The sequence below is a fragment of the Chionomys nivalis genome, chromosome 10 (genome assembly GCF_950005125.1).
Source record: "Chionomys nivalis chromosome 10, mChiNiv1.1, whole genome shotgun sequence".
Classification (NCBI taxonomy): domain Eukaryota; kingdom Metazoa; phylum Chordata; class Mammalia; order Rodentia; family Cricetidae; genus Chionomys; species Chionomys nivalis.
This window is the reverse complement of record NC_080095.1, coordinates 76541548-76559349: the sequence shown is the minus strand read 5'-3', so window position 1 is coordinate 76559349 and position 17802 is coordinate 76541548. Positions and strand designations below refer to the sequence as shown.

Below are 17802 nucleotides of genomic sequence, written 5' to 3'. Positions count from 1 at the left end.
AGGCCTTGAGTGCAGTGTGGAATGCATTTTGATGAGCCCACTGACAAAACAGTGACCACTTAATATAACAGCCTTTCCAGAGGAATTCATTCCCCGAAAGTATACGTGTCAAGTGAAATACCCTGTGTGTGTGAATGATCACAGCCTGTCAGTGCTTCTGACGAACACAGTGGAAACAAGTCAACCTTTGCCTGCTAATTTTTCTTACTGCAAAATACCATGACCATACAGCATAAAGACTTTATTTGTGCTTACCAATTATTTTTACAAAGAATATTTAATAAACGGAACTCATTAACTTATAACACAGTAACATTAAATTAAAATATAATCCACCCCTACATCAAAAATTATCAAAGTTGATCTCAAGATAAAAAACTGTTTCTAAAAGCTTATATACATTAGAAGTAGCAAAAATAATAATAAAGGAAGAAATCAGAAAACAGCCAGCAAATGCAGACATCTAGAAGAATTCTCCAACATCTGCTCTCTTATCTCGGCATTTGCTTCGAGCTTTTGTTCGAGCTTTGAAAGCTGCAGAGTTATATAAGTGCTGAAATAAAAGAAAAATACAGGTGGATCAATAAGAGAACATACTCTCAAATAAACAAACTAGGGGAAGAGATAAAAATACACATGGATCAATAAAAGAACACACTCTTAGAAACAAACAACTAGGGGAAGAGATAAAAATCACAAAGAAACTCATGAGGTGTACATCATCCTGGGTCATAATAATGAATTTAAGTACATTAAAACTGTTAGATAAATCTCACCAATAAAAACCCAAACTATACTTAACAATCAATCTCTGAAATGGTAAAAAGGAAACAATGCTAATCACTATTTCATGCTGCATACTCTTCTGTAAAAAGAGCCTGGATCTCACCAAGTAACTGCACAGAACAACAGAAACATGCAAACATTCCTATCGCCAGGCAGAGGAAGAGCTTTGGTTCCATTTCTCTTCAAAAGCAAAAGAACTGCCAGGCGGTGGTGGCGCACGCCTTTAATCCCAGCACTCGGGAGGCAGAGGCAGGCGGATCTCTGTGAGTTCGAGACCAGCCTGGTCTACAAGAGCTAGTTCCAGGACAGGCTCCAAAACCACAGAGAAACCCTGTCTCGAAAAACCAAAAAAAAAAAAAAAAAGCAAAAGAACTCTATGACTGAAGAGAAACCTGAAGAGTAGCTGTGCATTCAGTTCTATAAAAACAAACAGCAAAAACAAACCCACCCTTTCGAAACGAGAAATCTTCATGGTCTTAAGTGTTGCAGCATCGAGCATCACAGGGGGCCCAAGCTCAAATACATTGCGAAGGAATTCATTTGTCTAGAACAAACAGAAAAGAGTGTCTACTTCACTACACACAGGGAACCTGGTAGGTGGCACTGCTATCTGTAAATAAGGAGTGAAATGATCTGCTTTCTTGGTATGAACACAAGGAGTTTTCTAACCCTAAGTCCTAGGGAAAGCTGGTGAAGTTACGCGCTCTCAGAGACCAGCCATCTTCACAGCTCTCTAAGGCCTGCATGCGTCCTGATACTCAGCTAAACCAGCCCTGTGACTCCACCCCGCTCCCTAATTAAAGCCAGGGTGTCAACTCACCTGCAAGTGGTACTGCAGCCCTGATCCAAGAACCTCCTTGAAAGTGTCATAGGTATGTTTCTTGACCCAGCTATCAATATACATGCGTTCAGGACCAAACTTAACAGTTTCTGTTGGAAAATCCCGTTCCTACACAATAAAAGAGCCACAATTATCACATGCCCTTAAAATGGCCCAAACACAATTCTATGCTAAAAAAAATAGTGATAAAGGAACAGTATTTGGAATGGATAACTTCTTCATCAAAGATGTGGTCAGGCTAGTAACTACTGTCCCAAGTACAAACGTACAAGGGGTTAGGAGGAACCCTTGGGACAGTATAAACTTGACACAACTCATCTATTAGAGCCACACAGTCTTGAGTACCTTAAAACTTCAAAGGCTCTTAAAATGGGAAGGAAAGGTCAAGCGTTTGTACTGCTCTAGGGCAGGAGAAGGAGGGGCTACCAACAGAGAGAACTAGCAGGAGGCAAGGAGTGAGCTGAGTGTGCTGATGGGAGGCTGAGATCCAGGGGAGAAAGTAAAGATAAACAGATAACCTTCACGAAGAGGAGAGAAGCAATCAGAAGTTCCGAGAAACCTCAGCTGGGTTTAACAAGAAAATAAATTCAGATGCAGAAACACACACAGGATCCTGGAAGGCTGAGGCCGGAAGACAGAGTTCAGTTGCAGTCAGGCCAGAAACCCAGGCCAGAGTGGGTGAAGGTAAGGGATGAACAAGAGATGTGTCCTCAGTATTGTAACAGGCATGGCTACAGTGGGCGGGGCAGAGCTGGCAATTGGGGTAGTACCAACAGCTAGTGAAGATATGGGATAGGGAACCGTGGAAAAGCTATCTCACCAACCCTCATTTATATTCTTACTAGCTGTTTCTCCCAGTGCTTCTTGGTCTAGCTTAATTTCTCATGTAAATATCAAGCTAACTGCCTCTTGAATACATTTGTTCTCAAAACACCAGTCCCACAGATAACCTAAGACGTTTACCAAGAAAATCCTTTCCCAGTCAACTAAAACCAGTCAGGCTCCGGCCTTCCGGAATGTCCTCACCATCCTGGCTCATTTCAGTCAAACACACCAAGCCCGGGTCTCTCCACCAGCTGACCGCCCCATGCTTCAGTGACCCCAGGAAGACCCTAGGGTTTGTTACTCTGGATTTCTAGCACCTGCTCTTCCCAGACATCACAGATGCTCAAGAATTACCCGGAAGTTTGAGAAGCAGACAGGAATTCCATCTGTGATGAAGTGGAAAACGAAATGCCACCATGGCTCTCTTTTTCTCCAGTGCGGGTATGCACCTGAGAGCCCCACATGATAGGGACGCCCTCACCCACACTGCCCTCAGTCCTCTCTAAACTCTCACCAGTAAGTGCATCTGCTGTCCAAGAGTCCCTTACACTGTTAAACCCTGCTCTGGTGTTTAAATGAGGAAACAAGACGGCTCAGGTGTCAAGGTCCCCTCAAAACAACCTCACTTCAAACAAGCTGGCCCCACAGACACCTACCTCCACAGCCCTCAGGACATCTCTGAAGACAGACCGCTGCTTCCTCTTGTCCACTTTGGCCCGGTGCTTATTTCCATCTGTAGCCAGGGCCCGGAGCATCTGGGTCAAGGAATCGATGTCTTCATAAAAAAAGTCCTGACCAAGAGAAGATTCCATTTCATAAATCTCTTTTACAACATCTTCTACAATTAATGAATAATCTACCCCTGAAACATAGTAGTTACATAAAGCAACAATTATTACTACTGACGGAGATTTGTACTGCAGACTAATTCTAACATCTGCACATATAAACAGGCAGATGTTATTCAAAAACTCAACTCTAAGACACATTACTGCACAACAGTGTAGCTGCCCTAGAGGACCTAGGCTGCAGAGGTTCCGCCATGTAGATCTGAGTGCCAAGAGCATCTGTCCAGCGAAGGGACAGGACCCCAGAACACAACCACTGCTAGCTTAGAGGTGAAGCTAGTCATCAGTCATTCCCAGAGGGTGGGGTTTCTGTTTACATGTTACTGTCTCAATAAGCAGTACGACACAGCAAGAAACATGGCTCAGTAATTAAGTTTAAGGCAAAAAGCTACTTTAACCCTTTGTGGGTTGGGCTGAGGGGAAGTTAAAGGCATCTTTGATGACTACTATTCACAAAGACAAGGAAGAATGCCAAGCTGCTCTTTCCCAAGGAGAGCACCTGAAATATCAGATTTTACATGCTGGTGTAACCTTCTGTCTCAGTTAGTATTGTAGCCTCTCCATTGCCTGGGCAGGTGAAAACGAGCAGGGAGAACTGGAGAATCCTACCAGCTGACCTATTTTCCTGCTGTGTGCTCTGAACAAAAACATCACACGCCTCTACTATTTTATGTTACCCCAGTTCTTATGGGCACTAGCAGATGCTGCGGGGAAGAAGCCAATCTCAATCCAATCAATACTTCATACTAAGGGCTACCTACGACATACATAACTATGACATACTCAACATCATTTTCCCACTTTAAAGACGAGGACACCGAGGAACAGAAGATACCCAACACCAACTAGCAAGGGTGGCAGGGAAGTGGACCCCAGCAGCATGGTTTCAGGGCCATGTTACCCACACAGACAGAGCAAGCACACAGTAAGCCAGGAGAGCGTGATAAAAAGCATAACTCCTAATTTCAATCTTAAACAGTCACTATTATCTAACCAACTCATTCTGCAAAATCTAGAGAAGCCAGTTCTTTAGAACCTGTTCCAAGGTTCACACAGAATCGTCACTGCATAATTTTCAGATCAGTAACACCATACTAGTGAAAGGTTCTGAAGAATTAAATTCTACTAATTTGCTGTGCTCGGAGATTTATTTTAAATCTGCTCATGTAATAGTTATTAATTAACTTTGTTTTTGCAGTACTAGGACTTTGCTCACACTAAGCAATTGCTCTACAACAAAGCTGTACCCATACCCTGGATTTAATTAACTTTAAAAACACTGTAACTACCCACATGTAAAAATGCATATTTATTAAAATAATTTTTTTTAAAGACCAGGTTCTATATGTAACCTATTATTGTTGTCCACTGACAAGTATTTACGTTATATTAAATACATCTAATCAGAGAACAAAAGACTAATCTGGGTGGTACATAACATTTACAAAATTTAAACAAAATGTAATTTAAACTTTAGCTGCACTATTACTTCATTTTTAAGGTGCACTTCGGATGGAGTTAAAGATACTGCCATTTCTAGCCAGCAGAGGAATGCAACACTAAACCCGGGACATTTTAGTGTCTGCCTAGTTAATTAGTTAGCCCAGTAAAGTTCAATTTCTCACATAAGTGGAATCCTTAGCTGCTCATAGTTTGAGTTTACTTTCACTCCTAGCTGCTAACTCACTACTACTAAAACTGGTGAGGGGACTACCACCATATGTATGCATTCAACAACCACCACCACATGTATGCATTCAATAACAACTGGTGACAGAAGGCGGCCATGAACCATATGAATGTTTACTTTGTTTTGAGACAGGGTTTCTCTGTATGTAGTCCTGGCTGGCACTGAAGACAAACATTTTAAAAAGCACCCATTAAGTAACAGATGAGAAATAACATCTACTTAGTGACTAATCTCCCCCATCATTTAGACTTATGACAGTAAGTACCTACAGACTTATTTTATTTAGACTTATGACAGTAAGTACCTACAGACTTATTTTATTTAAAATTTTTTCCTTTACTTTTATTTTATGTCTAAATGTGCTTTTCTCCATGTCTGTCTGTGCACCATGTGTGCCTGGTGTCCACTGCTCTTTCATGTGGGAACACATGATTCCCCAGACTGGTGTTACAGGTGGTAGTCTATGGGTGCTGGGAATGAGACTCAGATCCTTGGAGAGAAAGTGCTCTTGACCTTTGTGCCATCCCTCCAGCCTCGATTTGAAATGCCAGAACAGTCCATGAATTAGCATCTAGGAATAATTCACCTTTCCAGTGGCAACAATGAACTAGGACTACCAAACATCTCAGAATGCCCAAGAAAAAAAGGCTTCTGGAACAAAGGGCATCTGGTGCAAAGTCTAACACAGTTCCAGTATCAGGGCCAACTGGGACAGCCAGGCATCCACTTCCCGTTTAAACACCCAGAGGACCCAGCCATATAGCAGTTAACATCAGTTGGGAGGACACAAAGCCCACGTACTCTCAGGAGCCAGAATCTCTCTTAGCCCGAATGTATGCTGACTGGATTCCTCCCATTTGTCTTAGAAAGCATAGCACGCGTGAAGGACTATCAAGGAAGCAAGTATTTGTGATTAGTTCTCCATAACTTCAGTTTTACAGACAGCAACTAAGTTTCCACCAACCCTACCAGGTTATACTCTCAAACCAATCAATCACAAGTTCTCATGAGATCAACCTATAAATTTATTATCCAATTCCTAAGTGACAATGGAGGAACGGTCCTGTGTCTCCTCCGGCCAACCAGATACTCACACTCTCCATTCCTCTGGCCAATTCAAACAGAAGTGCCAAAGATTCGCCAGCAGCAATTCTCATGTTTACATCATCACAAGAAAGGAGGCTTGGGAGTTTATGGAAATGCCTAGAAAAGAGGCACCACTTTATGAGTAAAACCAGTTATGTAGTTAAACATACTTGTTTTTAATTTAAATATGAAACTAAAGGGGTGGGGAAACTGGCTCAGTTGTTTAAGAGCACCCGCCACACAGAGGACTAAAGTTTTGGGTCCCAGCACACACTTAAACCCCAGCTCCAGGGCATCCGAGAGCCTCTGCTGGCCTCTGCGACCACCAGCACTCATGTGATGAACATACATACACACACACTCGCACACGCACATAGAATAAAATACAATCATCTTCCTAAAAAAAAAACAATGAAACTAGAGTTGGAAAGTTAACAGCATTCCATGCATCCACATGATACCTAACCATTTCCAGTTCTAGGGAATACAAAGCCCTCTTCTGGCCTCCAGGGACTGCACTCATGTAGTGTACAGACATGCATGCAGACGTTTAAAAAGAAAATACAAACACATACAGTTCCAGCTTCTTCTTCACTTCGCTGATTGGGCATATGGTCAGTAATAACGTCCATGCAAGAAGGGAGCTGATGTGAAGCACTGTGTTGGGGGTGCTGGAGAGAACACTGTTGTCTTTCTCTTTCACATACGACTTGCTGAAGATCGATTCCAAACATTCCAAAGTTGAGTACAGCTCCTAATAGAGAAGAATGTGAGTAAGACTAGAACTCTCCTCAATCCAAGGTAACAGCACTGACTGGACTAAAGATTACTTACAGTGATGTCATCTGTGGCAATAAAACAGCAAACCCCAAAGCAAGTTGCACACTGGAAAGAAAAAAAACAGACATTGATTGTTATTTTAATAAACATTTTAGAATTCAATATGCAATTTAGTTTAGAGCAAACTAAAGTCAGGAGGGCTTAGTCCAAGCTCTGCTACTAAGATTGCAAGACCACACTAGGTAGGAAGTGACTGACCCTCTGGGTCCCCTTCACTAGAAGGAACCGTGCACACGGATCAGCTTCCAGCTCCCATGAAGCACAAAGCAGAATCTAGTAAAGTTCACATAATTCTCTCAAACCCCAGGACAAATTAAGTACCTCACAGGCCAAAGGTTAGAGTCCTACATAAAAATGCAACCCAGCCCGCATTAGTGTCTAAACTATTGTCTGTTTAAGTTCCAAAGTTATTCCATCACTATCCTAGTAACCCAACATCTAATAACTGCGTATGGGAGAGAGATTGCTCAAATGAACACTCTGTGTCACAAACTGTTTAAGACAAATCCAAGTAAGATATTAAGTAAGCCCTATTACTTATAGCTGGTGTCACGCCTAGAGAGATCTGTAAATTTTACATACTTACAGTTTGCCTAGCCTGGATATTGGCTGTTCCATCACAAATTATTTTCTTTAGGATTGGTCCAAGAGTCTTTAGAATCTCTTCACTTTCCAACCCAGGGCCCAGCTGGATACAGAGAACAGACGCCAATGCGGCAGCTGCACGCTGCTCGTCACTCTTCCCTGAAGGGGCAGGGATGCAAGCATGGCAGACTTTATTTCCAGTACATTTAGAGCAAGAGAGTAGTTTCCAGAAATCTCAACCCATACTGTGCTTCAGGTTGATGCGAGAAACAGCCTGGCCTCACTCAACCCCAGCTCAACACTTGCTAGGCTTTCGCCTATACTCTGATTCTCCAAACAGGTCCTCTAGACTGGCACCCACCTCGAGGGCGTGTGGACTGGCACAGGCGTGTGCTTCACGTCCATTTCTGCCTTCTAATTCCTGAAGGCGCTCACATAAACGGTGTCTTATTATTTTAACCAAGTATGTTCCCAAGTTAAAGATTCTTTCTAAATAGATATAAACGTAGCTCATTTTTCAAAGAAGCCTGTGTACTAGAGGGTTTGGGTAAATACTAAACTTAGGCTATTAGCCCCTCCCTTTTTTTTTTTGAGACAGGGTTTCATTATGTAGTACTGAGCGGCCTATAATTTGCTATGTAGACCTGACCACCCTCAAACTCAGAGACCCTCCCCTGTCTGTGTCTGCTGGGATTAAGGATATGCACCACCTCGGGCTGGCCTGAATTTAAGTTACTATCTAAGAAACTATAAAATATGTATATTGAAATGGGATTTAAAGCTCCCTTGTCTAGCTATCACTACGGGAGAGGGATCATTGCAATTAATACACATTAAAAAGAAACTCTGGTATCTCAAACACAACTGGCTCTGCTTTCAACTATAGCAGTTACAAAATTAGAGCCACCTGACTTTTCCTAGCCCTGTCCTTGTTCACTGGGAGAGAGTAGATCAAGAGCTGCTGCAATGATAAGCAAGCTTTCATCCTGAAGCCAAATGAGAATAAAGACTGTCCCAGTTTGGTCTAACAGATTAACAGTTACTACAGGAGGGGACTGGCACCCAGACACACATATCAAGGTCAAAGGACAATTTGGAGAGCTAATTCTCTTTCAACCGTATTTTGAGGCAGAGTCTCTCATCTGTTACTGAGCTGCTCACATGCACTCTCAATCTCTCTTCCATCACAGCAATGACGGAAGCAGAAATCTGCACCACTGCCCTCAGTGTTTTATGTGGGTGTCAGGAACAAGCTTTGGTTATCAGACACACAGCAATGACTGTGCCTACTGAGCCGTCTCCCCAGGCCTCCACCTTGTTTTTTAGAGACATGGTCTCTCCCTGGAACTTGCTTTGGTTTAGGATCCTTACAATGGACTCAGGTGCTCATTCATACTTGTAAAGCAAACACTTTAGCTAGCTATCTCTGCTAGAATAGTTTCTCTATTCTTAGAAATATCATCTTCTACAACAAACTCCAGATTCCTACTACACAGTTAAAGAACTAAATGGGCCAGGGATATCCTAAAAACGGTGCTGTTTTAGCACAACTGCTGTTTTAAGTGCAAGGGGAAAATGAGCTGGATTCTTAGGACGCTTTCCTTGCTTAGAAAAATGAAGATGTCTTTTGAAATCAGACTTCAAGTTACAATCTGATGCTTTCATTCCTTCCTATGCAACCTGAGAATGGCAATCACCCCTTCTGAGGTAACAAAGAATGATAATCTACCTTCCCTATTCATTCTGCACAAGTCTGGAATTACCTTTTTTCAGACAGCGTTCAATGCTATCAGTTAAAGTCATTCTTCTCTCCAGAACAAACTCATACAGCACTTTTGAAGACAGCGCATTTTTAACACCTTCAAGAGCCGCCTGTCTCGTCTTCGCACTGTTCAGAACATGATGGAGAGGACGGTCTGGTCAGGAGAGTGCCACAAGCACAGCTTCTGAAGACATTAATCTCCACACCTGTCGCCAGGCTCCAAGGAGCTCTTACTAATCCGCTTCCCACCCACTCAGCAATTCTGAACGACAGGTTTCTGAGGCACTTTCTGTCACAGCACTTCACTTTGTGAGTAGCCAGAGACACAAACGACTGCAATAATCTGACTCTCAATGCGTAACACATGCTATCTAGTATGCATTTTAGCACATTCACACTGTTCTAGTCCATGCTACTCCTTTAAATCTAGCTCCTCTTATTTGGCCGGCCAGCCTCCAGCTCCTAAGCTCAACTTGATCCTCTCCGGTCAGCCTCCTCAAGAACCTGGGACCCAAGGAGGCACAGACACCATTCATAAGTAAATTCCTATTTTTTAAAACATTCTAAGTCTAGTACTCATACCTGTATCTTCTAAGATTCCCATTTCCATCTATTAATCTCCAGAGATACCCTCAAGAAAATTTACCTTGGTAGTTTTCACACCCATAACAAATTTAGTAGACAAGTAACTTAGTAATTTGCCATTTTTAGTAGTAGAACAAATAAATTTCAATCATTATATATATATATATATATATATACATACAGTAAGCTAGAATAATCAACCATACTACCAAATTAAAAGGCCAAAGTAACATCATCAAAGTAAACAAACCAAGCTTCAGAAGAACACACTTCTGTGGTACAAATTAAAAGTAATTGACTAGAATCACCCAGAACGGAAACCTTTTAACACTCTTACCTCTTATCGAGAGTCAGGTCAATTAACCCCTTCAATTTGTACTCTAAATCTTCTTGAGTTCCTTCCTCATCGAGGACTTCTGGGCCTATGGAATGGAAACATTGTACCGTAAGAAGGAAAAGGGACAGTACAGCTCACAGTTACTAATTCCCCCACCTACACCATCTCTGTGTGGCAAGCCCAAAGTTTACACTGGAGACTCCTACCATCCTCGGCAAAGCTGGAAGGGTCGCTATAGCCACTGCAGTGACTCATTGTTTCAATGGATGCGTCTTCATCACTGAAAGGTTGAACTGTCCGGTGTGGGCCACCTAAGGTAAGAAAGAGGAAAGGGACATCATTTGTTTTTCCTTGCTATATATGCAATTACTTGCTATCTAGTAACAAAGTCAAACTTCTTGATGAGATAATTATATCGCAAAAGAATGTATACAATGTTCCTAAAACACACTGATTCCCCTCATCTGCACTTCAGAAGGCCAGCTATTTCAGTTGCTCCACATTATGAAACAACTGTAGAAATGTTAGCAATCATCTATCAAAATTTGGTAAGATGAAAATTACTTCAAATCATGAACAAAATGAAAACAGATTTAGATAAGTATTATACCCTAGATGATGATACTATATGTCCCAATAAAAATGACAGCTTTAGTAGACATTAGCTGAGTAAACGGCCTCTCGTTCAGAGCTATCTTATTTAAACACAACTACCAGGCTGAAAGACTTAAAGGTAATGAGAGAGAAGCAAAAGTTTCATATCTGACTTTACAAAAAGCCAGTTCAAATTAAATTGCTTCCCCTACTCCCCGCCCCCTTTAAGTCGGGGTCTCACTGTTGTAGCCGTGGCTGGTTTGAACTTTCAGCAAGCCTCCCATTCCAGCCTCCTGAGTGCTGGCATTACCAGACATGAGAAACAATGCTCAATTTAAGATCAAATTACACCGTGGGGAAGAAGGCATGCGTCACACAGAGCTCAATCTTGGGTGCCCATCCTTGGCCTCCACCTTGTTTTGATGTTTGGCACTGTACAGCAGGTTAGCTGGACAGGCCTCTGGGGACTCTATCTTCCCACAGGCGCATGAGCATTACAGATGTGCACTACCACCCTGGCTTCACAGCTCAGAATCTGAACTCAGATCTCATGTCTGCAAAAGGTCTTCACCCACCAAGACATCTACCTGTTAAATAAACTCCCTTTAAAAGAAAAGAATGCTGACTGTGTATTACTTGGAAGACAAAGGTCTCTGAGTTTGAAACTAGTCTGGTCTACATAGGGGTGGCTTCAGGCCAGTCAGAGTTACAGCGAGACCCTGTCTCAAAGCTCAAATAAAATAAGAAATTTTAACTATATCCAAGAGTTTAAAAATACCAATGCTACTACCAAAAAAAAAAAGGAAAAAAAAAGAATTTAAATAGCAGTTTTTAGACTTCATTAAAGAATAAATTCATAATTTAGGGATATCACATTCTCAAATTTTGACCATAAAGGGTCTTTGTATTAGTAAGTTCAAAGACAACATCAAATATTAAGTCCCTCTAATACCTGGTGCTTTTTAATATGTAAGAGTACATATCACTTGGGCAGAGTACAGAAAAATGAACATAAACTACACAACAGGTCAGTTTCACCCACTCTCCAACATACCTAACCTCTTCCTTTGGTACCTCTTTGTACAGATTTTATCGACTTTTATGCAAACTAGTTTATTTACATCTATTTGCAATCATATGGAAATATATTTTAATATTAAACATAAACAATCATATCAATTCAGGAGTATAGCAAGTAGTATGATCTATACTCCAGATGTAGGAGTGTTCTACTGACAAAGTAAGATGTCATTAAGTAGCATGATTACCATTATCTTACTATGTATGATACGCTGATGGAACTATGCATCTCCAGATGTATACAATCCTTCTTTGCCAATCAATTACCAACAAAGACTGAAGGAAAAGGGAAAGCATCAAAAGTACAAAATAAGTATATTTGATTATTAATTGTATGATTATGACTAGCTGTAAGTAAATATAGATAAATGGGTATTATATTTGATTGCTTATCTGTAGAACAGCAATTTCTTCAAAAATATTGTAACATAATATTTAACTTTTTTTGATACAGGGTTTCTTCTGTGTAATCATCCTTGCTGTCCCGGAACTCTGTAGACCAGGATGGCCTTGAACTCACTGATCTGCCTATCTCTGCACGCACCACTATCACCTGGACTACTAACACTTTCTTAGGTGAAATAAATAACAAATTCAAAAAAAAAAAAAAAAAAAAATCAAGTTCCTATGTTTTTCTTTTAAATGTTTATTATTTGTTACCTTGCTTCTACTTACTGGTTTATTCCAGTTTTTGGTAAGCCAGTCTGACTATAAAAGCCAATCGCATGTCATCCAGATTAACCTTCAACTCCCGCCAGTCCTCCTGCCTCCCCAGCCTCTCGAATCCTAGCATTACTGGGTGTTAAGCTTATTTTTTAAATCCTCTAAAATTTTAAGCCTGTTAAGAGTTGGGCTGATTTGCTTTTAAATAAGAGTTGCTTTAAAACAAAACAAAACATAAAATCCCATACAGAAGTAGGCAAAATTTAAAGTTAACAACTGACCTTGAAATCTAATGGCCTGATGACAAAGTAATTTGAATCAAAGTAGGAAAGCACAGAGAATAGGTGAAGAAAGATGCCAAAGGTTCTTAATCACAGTGCTTAGGAGAAAAATAAACACCAGCCTATTTCTGGATCTTTCCTCATGACAAATTAAGACAGCTGGGTATATTCTGAATAATCTTATTTACATACAAGCTAATGTCATTTTAAAAGTGTCTTATTTGGTCAGTTTTCCTGAGTATTCTTACACAGGTTTAAGCTCCCGCCCCTTTAACTAATTAGTTTAGTTTCTTCATGGTTCAAGAAAGGGTTCTGGAAAAGCAAGGACGAGCTGGCAAGACGGCTCAGCGTTCATCAGGCCCTGGACCACACAGAGAGTGTATCCTCTGACCTCCACATTGGTATCCTGGAGTGTTCATACACACACAAATAAATGCACTCCTAAAGCAAGGAAGGCATTCTGTGAGAACTCCTGACATCTAGGTCAAGCTTACCTTGCAATCTGGGTGTTAATGAGCTGGCACGCTAGGCATCTGAGGTACTCATTCTCAAAGGCTTACTATCCAAACTTTTTTAACCCTTAAAAACCTTGTCTTTCATGCTAAATCTGGAGGCTTTACATCTGCAATCTCTGCAATCAAAAGGCTAAGGCAGGAGGATGCCTTAGTTTGAGACCAGCTTAAGCTACACTGAATTCCAGGCCAGGAGAGAGTTGAGTGTCTTAAACAAAAAGTAAAAAACAAAACAAAGCCCACAAACACACCCCTCAAATCAGAACGGTGCTTACTGTGTAGACACATGTGTATGAGGTCAATTCTCTTGGCTTCCTAAAACTCCCCATTTACTTAACCTAACTAATTGAAAAGTTGGCTGTATTTAAATCGCATTTGTTCTGTCACCCAAACATCAATAGGAAAAGTGGTTTCTAAACAACAAAAAAAAAAAACTTTAAGGATGTATTTACTTATTATGTATAAAGTGTATGCCTGCACTCAAGAAGAGAGAACCAGTTCTCATTACAAATGGTTGTGAGCCACCATGTGGTTGCTGGGAATTGAACTCAGGACCTCTGGAAGAATAGTCAATGCTCTTAATCTCTGAGCCATCTCTCCAGCCCTTCTAAATAAAAGTGTTGATAATTCCTTTTAATTAGTAAGTAAAATATACACATGTGACTAAGGTAAAAGGAAAAAAAAAGTACAGAAAAGCAGTCTCAGCCAGTTCCACTGTTACAGTAACTTTTAGGGGTAACTATCAAGGTAACAATGTCAAAGCTTACAGTTTTTACAAACAAATCAATTCTTTCCATTTGTTAACAAATGCTAAAAAAAAAATATTTAATGTCCAGTGCATGTACTCCACATGCCAGACCGCGGTGTTAAAATGTATCTTTTCTACTCAGGAGCATCTAAAGGACAGCAGTGAAGGCTGATGACAGGTCGGATAAGCCTTAGGGAAAATGTGTCGTGCTCGGTAGAAAACTACAGAAAAGAAGGGATTCCAAAACGTCAATGCTTCTCCATTCATTGATTTTTTTAAAAAGGTAAACTTTAACAAAATTAGTAAGACTCTTCCAAAAAGAACTCATGTATTTATCGGGGACGGAAAGTTTGGCCAGACAGAGGTAAGCAGTATCCTCGATCCGACCACAACTGGTTAAATGAACAGTGTTTCACAACTTCACAATGAATTTCACGACGAACTCAGGAATAAGAAAAACGATCTGAAAGAAAAGTCTGTATTTGTCATCTCAGTCAGCGTTTAATGCATAATCAAAAGGGTTTAGCCTTCTCCAAGCCCTGTAGGATAACGTTTTGCGATGCCAGTTTCCAATAGTTAACAAGAAAACTGGTTATTTACTTCTCTAACGAACACAGGCATAGCATTCAAATGATCAAAAATTAGCAGCTATGTCGGGGGTATTCCGATATTCAACTTCATAATCTTAACAATTACTTAATGAGAGGACTACCGAGTGTAACACTCGACTGGTGTTGTGTGTGCTGTCTTGTAGAAAGGACCTTCGGCTGCAGGCACTTTGTTTTCTTTCTTAAGTAGAGAACCATACATTCAGTTCAGTAATTTTCCCTCCAGGAAAAACTTCCACTAGGCGTGGAAAATAAAAACCAGAACAAAAAACCCAAAACACTATCTCTAACTTTCGGCCAATTACAACCTCGGCTTCTCACCATCTCTCCTAGCACTGCATGGAATCTATAGAACGCAGCACAAAGGAGAACGCGGTCGCCTAGGCTGGTGGCAGTAGGGATGTCCCCGCTCCTGGTTCCTGCGGGTACAGGGTCAAGCGTGGGAGCCACGCTTGGGGTGGGGCGGTGGCCTCGGCTTCTGACGCCTCCACCCCGCCTGGCGGACACGCAGGACGCGCAGGGAAACATCGGGAATGGAAGCCACTCGCGCCTCTGCGTCACCCCGGCCGCGTGACACAAAAGCCGGTCCAAACCCGCCGGACGTTTGGCACTCCCGAGAACTCCATGATGGAGAGTCACAGGCAGCGGGCAACAGCGACGAGCCACCGGCGCTCCTCCCCAAATCTCTCGTCCGGCAGAAGGTCGGAAAGGAAGCGGAGCTCCAAGAGCGCCAAGCCCCGATCGCCCTTATTCTAACTCAGCCTCCAGCCTCGGGTCCCCCTTCTCCCCGCCCCGAGGGGCCGGTGCCCCTGGACCGCTCCCGCGTGCCAGCGCAAGACGCGCGAGCGCCGCTCCCGGGGCATGATGGGAACTGTAGTTCAGCCGTACCACGCGCTATGCAGCCGCAGGCGGCCGACACCAAGACCGGACTACAAATCCCGCCGCGCCCCAGGCTGGAGCCTCCAAGCCGGCCAGCCGGCCAGCCCGCCGGCACTCGGCGCAGAGACGCCCCTCACCTGCCGTGGCCGCCGACGTTGCTGCCCCGGAGCCGCCGCCACCCCCGCCACCGCGGTGGGGAGCGTTCCGCTTCTTGTTCTTCGGCATCGTGGGCCGCCCGGTGCCGCCTACACTTGGGAGCTCAGCGAGGATCAGCCGATGGAGCTGCACTGTCTACTCGTTCGTCTGTGCGGCGGGCGGCTGAGAGGCGAGTCTCGGGCTAACAAGAGAGGCGAGGAGCGGCGCGGGTGAGAGGTGGCGGCGGCGGCAGCAGAAATCCCCGTGAAGAGCTGCGAGCGGAAACGATACATGTTTCTCTCTAGCGCGGGAGCGAAGGCGGGGTGGTCCAGACCGCGACGCCTTAAGTAGCCAGACGGCTGCCTGTCGTCACCATGCGTGGGCGGGCCTGCATCGCCCGCTGGCCAATCGCTGCACATCTCCCCACCGGCGTCCACTGGGGCAGTGCCTGCATTCGGACTCCTATTCCCAGAACTTCAGTCTGCGCTCCGCACCGGGGATGCTAGGCCTTCGGGCCGCGCGGAACTCTGGGAGATGTAGTACGCGAAAGGGCGCGGCCTTCTCATGGCTCCTCCCAGTCCGGTGGCGTCGAAACCCCCGTCCCTCCGAGGCGCCCGCCCTGGGACTCACCCGAATAGTCAGTCACCGGGTTGAGTCATGCGGCAACTACGCAGAGTGACGTTGAGCGTCATCCTGGAAGGTTGCGTGTCATAACCTTTCTCCTGCTAACGTGGGGCTTTCTGCCCAAGCACAGCCATACCCCTCCTGTGAGTCTAGGGACGTGTTCCCCACCCTCCAAAAAAGGTGTGCCTTCAGCTACTTTAGTTGTATTGTTCGCAGGTCTGATTTTCTAGACTAGAATCCCAAATAACTAGACTACTGATTCGGTCTCAGAAAATGTGACCTTGATTCTGCTGCCAGTTAGGAGGTCAGTATGGGATAAGAGCTTCTGAGAAGTTAGCAGCTGATCAAACATACATGTGTTATACATATCTGTAATCACAACGGGGTTTGTTTTCTCAAGATGCTCCGGAGATCTCTCTTCCCTGTCACAGCCTTGGTCATGTATTCAGGGCCTGCTAGTAGGTTCCTATCCTGTCCTTATGACAGACCCAACTCATTGACTTGACTCGTGCGAGTGACTCATTCCAAACTCCACCTCTCACGACAGCGTCATTTGCCACCTGAATGTCCCTCTTGTACCTTACTCCAACTTTAAAAGGTTTTTCCCCTTCCTCTTTTTTGACTGTCATATTTTATAGTCAGGGCATTGTTGTCTTCCTCTGGGTTCAGTTTACACACTTGTAATTTATTCGGTTCCTTTTGATGTACCCCAGAGCAGTTGGTTTTAAAATAAAACTCAGGTTCACATCTTGATCTCTCGGCACACATGGCCTCCATTCATGCCAGGTCCCCACGTCCATGTTTCATGCCCAGTACGGCTAATTATTTACTCGTGTGCCCCTTGTTTGACTTAGCCACCTGTGTAAATAACTGTTCCAAAGCCTTACAGATATGCTAAATGCCAGCTCTCTACACTCTCTCTCACTGCTTCCCATGTATCTTGCTCTTCACCTGAACCAAACTGGTCTTTATTTCTGGTACACAGCTCTTTTTGTTACTTAGACTTCATCATTCATCTCGCTTCCTGTTCTTATAACGAATGCCCTAACCGCCATCTTCAGCTTGAGAGTCATGTCTCTCTATCAAGACCAGCTCAAATGCCATCACCTTCGTGAGGCTTCATTCATCTTGCTTCCTGTTCTTACAATGAATGCCCTAACCCCCATCTTCAGCTTGAGAGTTACAGCCACCCATCGAGACCAGCTCAAGCGCCATCACTTTCATGAGGCGTCGTCCTCACGGGTCTTTTACCTTTGTAAAGCTCTGCCAGCACTTCCTCTCCCCACAGATCACTAGTCAGAGATCTGATCTGAAGAGAAACATCCAAGGCTTGCTCTACTTTGTGTATTTCCGAAAAATGAGTGAACCACACAGAGCATGGGTACCAACCCAGGATGCAGGAGTGGACACAGGACCCATTGAGTCCCTTGTGTCTATATAACATACTTGAAATCCAGAAGCCTTGGCTCCAGAGCATTCTCTGAGCCGGATGT

At 43.3% G+C, this 17802-nt stretch overlaps 2 protein-coding genes across 2 annotated transcripts; both read right to left on the bottom strand.

The window, feature by feature from the left end:
- Positions 1-226: 226 nt before the first annotated feature.
- Ifrd1 (interferon related developmental regulator 1) lies at positions 227-15819 on the bottom strand. The gene is made up of 12 exons (XM_057783140.1): positions 15688-15819; positions 10392-10496; positions 10186-10270; positions 9265-9389; positions 7503-7660; positions 6911-6961; positions 6652-6830; positions 6085-6193; positions 3109-3243; positions 1607-1735; positions 1235-1330; positions 227-553 (listed from the first exon to the last, which is right to left on the bottom strand). Exons 1-12 carry the CDS (start codon positions 15773-15775, stop codon positions 464-466), a joined length of 1350 nt encoding a protein of 449 aa, XP_057639123.1. The 5' UTR covers positions 15776-15819; the 3' UTR covers positions 227-463.
- Positions 15820-15992, bottom strand: LOC130882997 (uncharacterized). The gene has a single exon (XM_057783141.1). It carries the CDS (start codon positions 15976-15978, stop codon positions 15820-15822), a length of 159 nt encoding a protein of 52 aa, XP_057639124.1. The 5' UTR covers positions 15979-15992.
- Between the last annotated feature and the right edge of the window lie 1810 nt (positions 15993-17802).

Excerpts from the sequence above, each read along its gene's own strand:
- LOC130882997 (XM_057783141.1), bottom strand. The coding sequence starts at position 15,978 with ATGTATCGTTTCCGCTCGCAGCTCTTCACGGGGATTTCTGCTGCCGCC.
- Ifrd1 (XM_057783140.1), bottom strand. The coding sequence starts at position 15,775 with ATGCCGAAGAACAAGAAGCGGAACGCTCCCCACCGCGGTGGCGGGGGT. Across the intron at positions 6,831-6,910 it reads TTGCCACAGATGACATCACT|GAGCTGTACTCAACTTTGGA; the intron begins GTAAGTAATCTT and ends CTTCTCTATTAG. Across the intron at positions 554-1,234 it reads AGATTTCTCGTTTCGAAAGG|CACTTATATAACTCTGCAGC; the intron begins GTGGGTTTGTTT and ends CTTTTATTTCAG.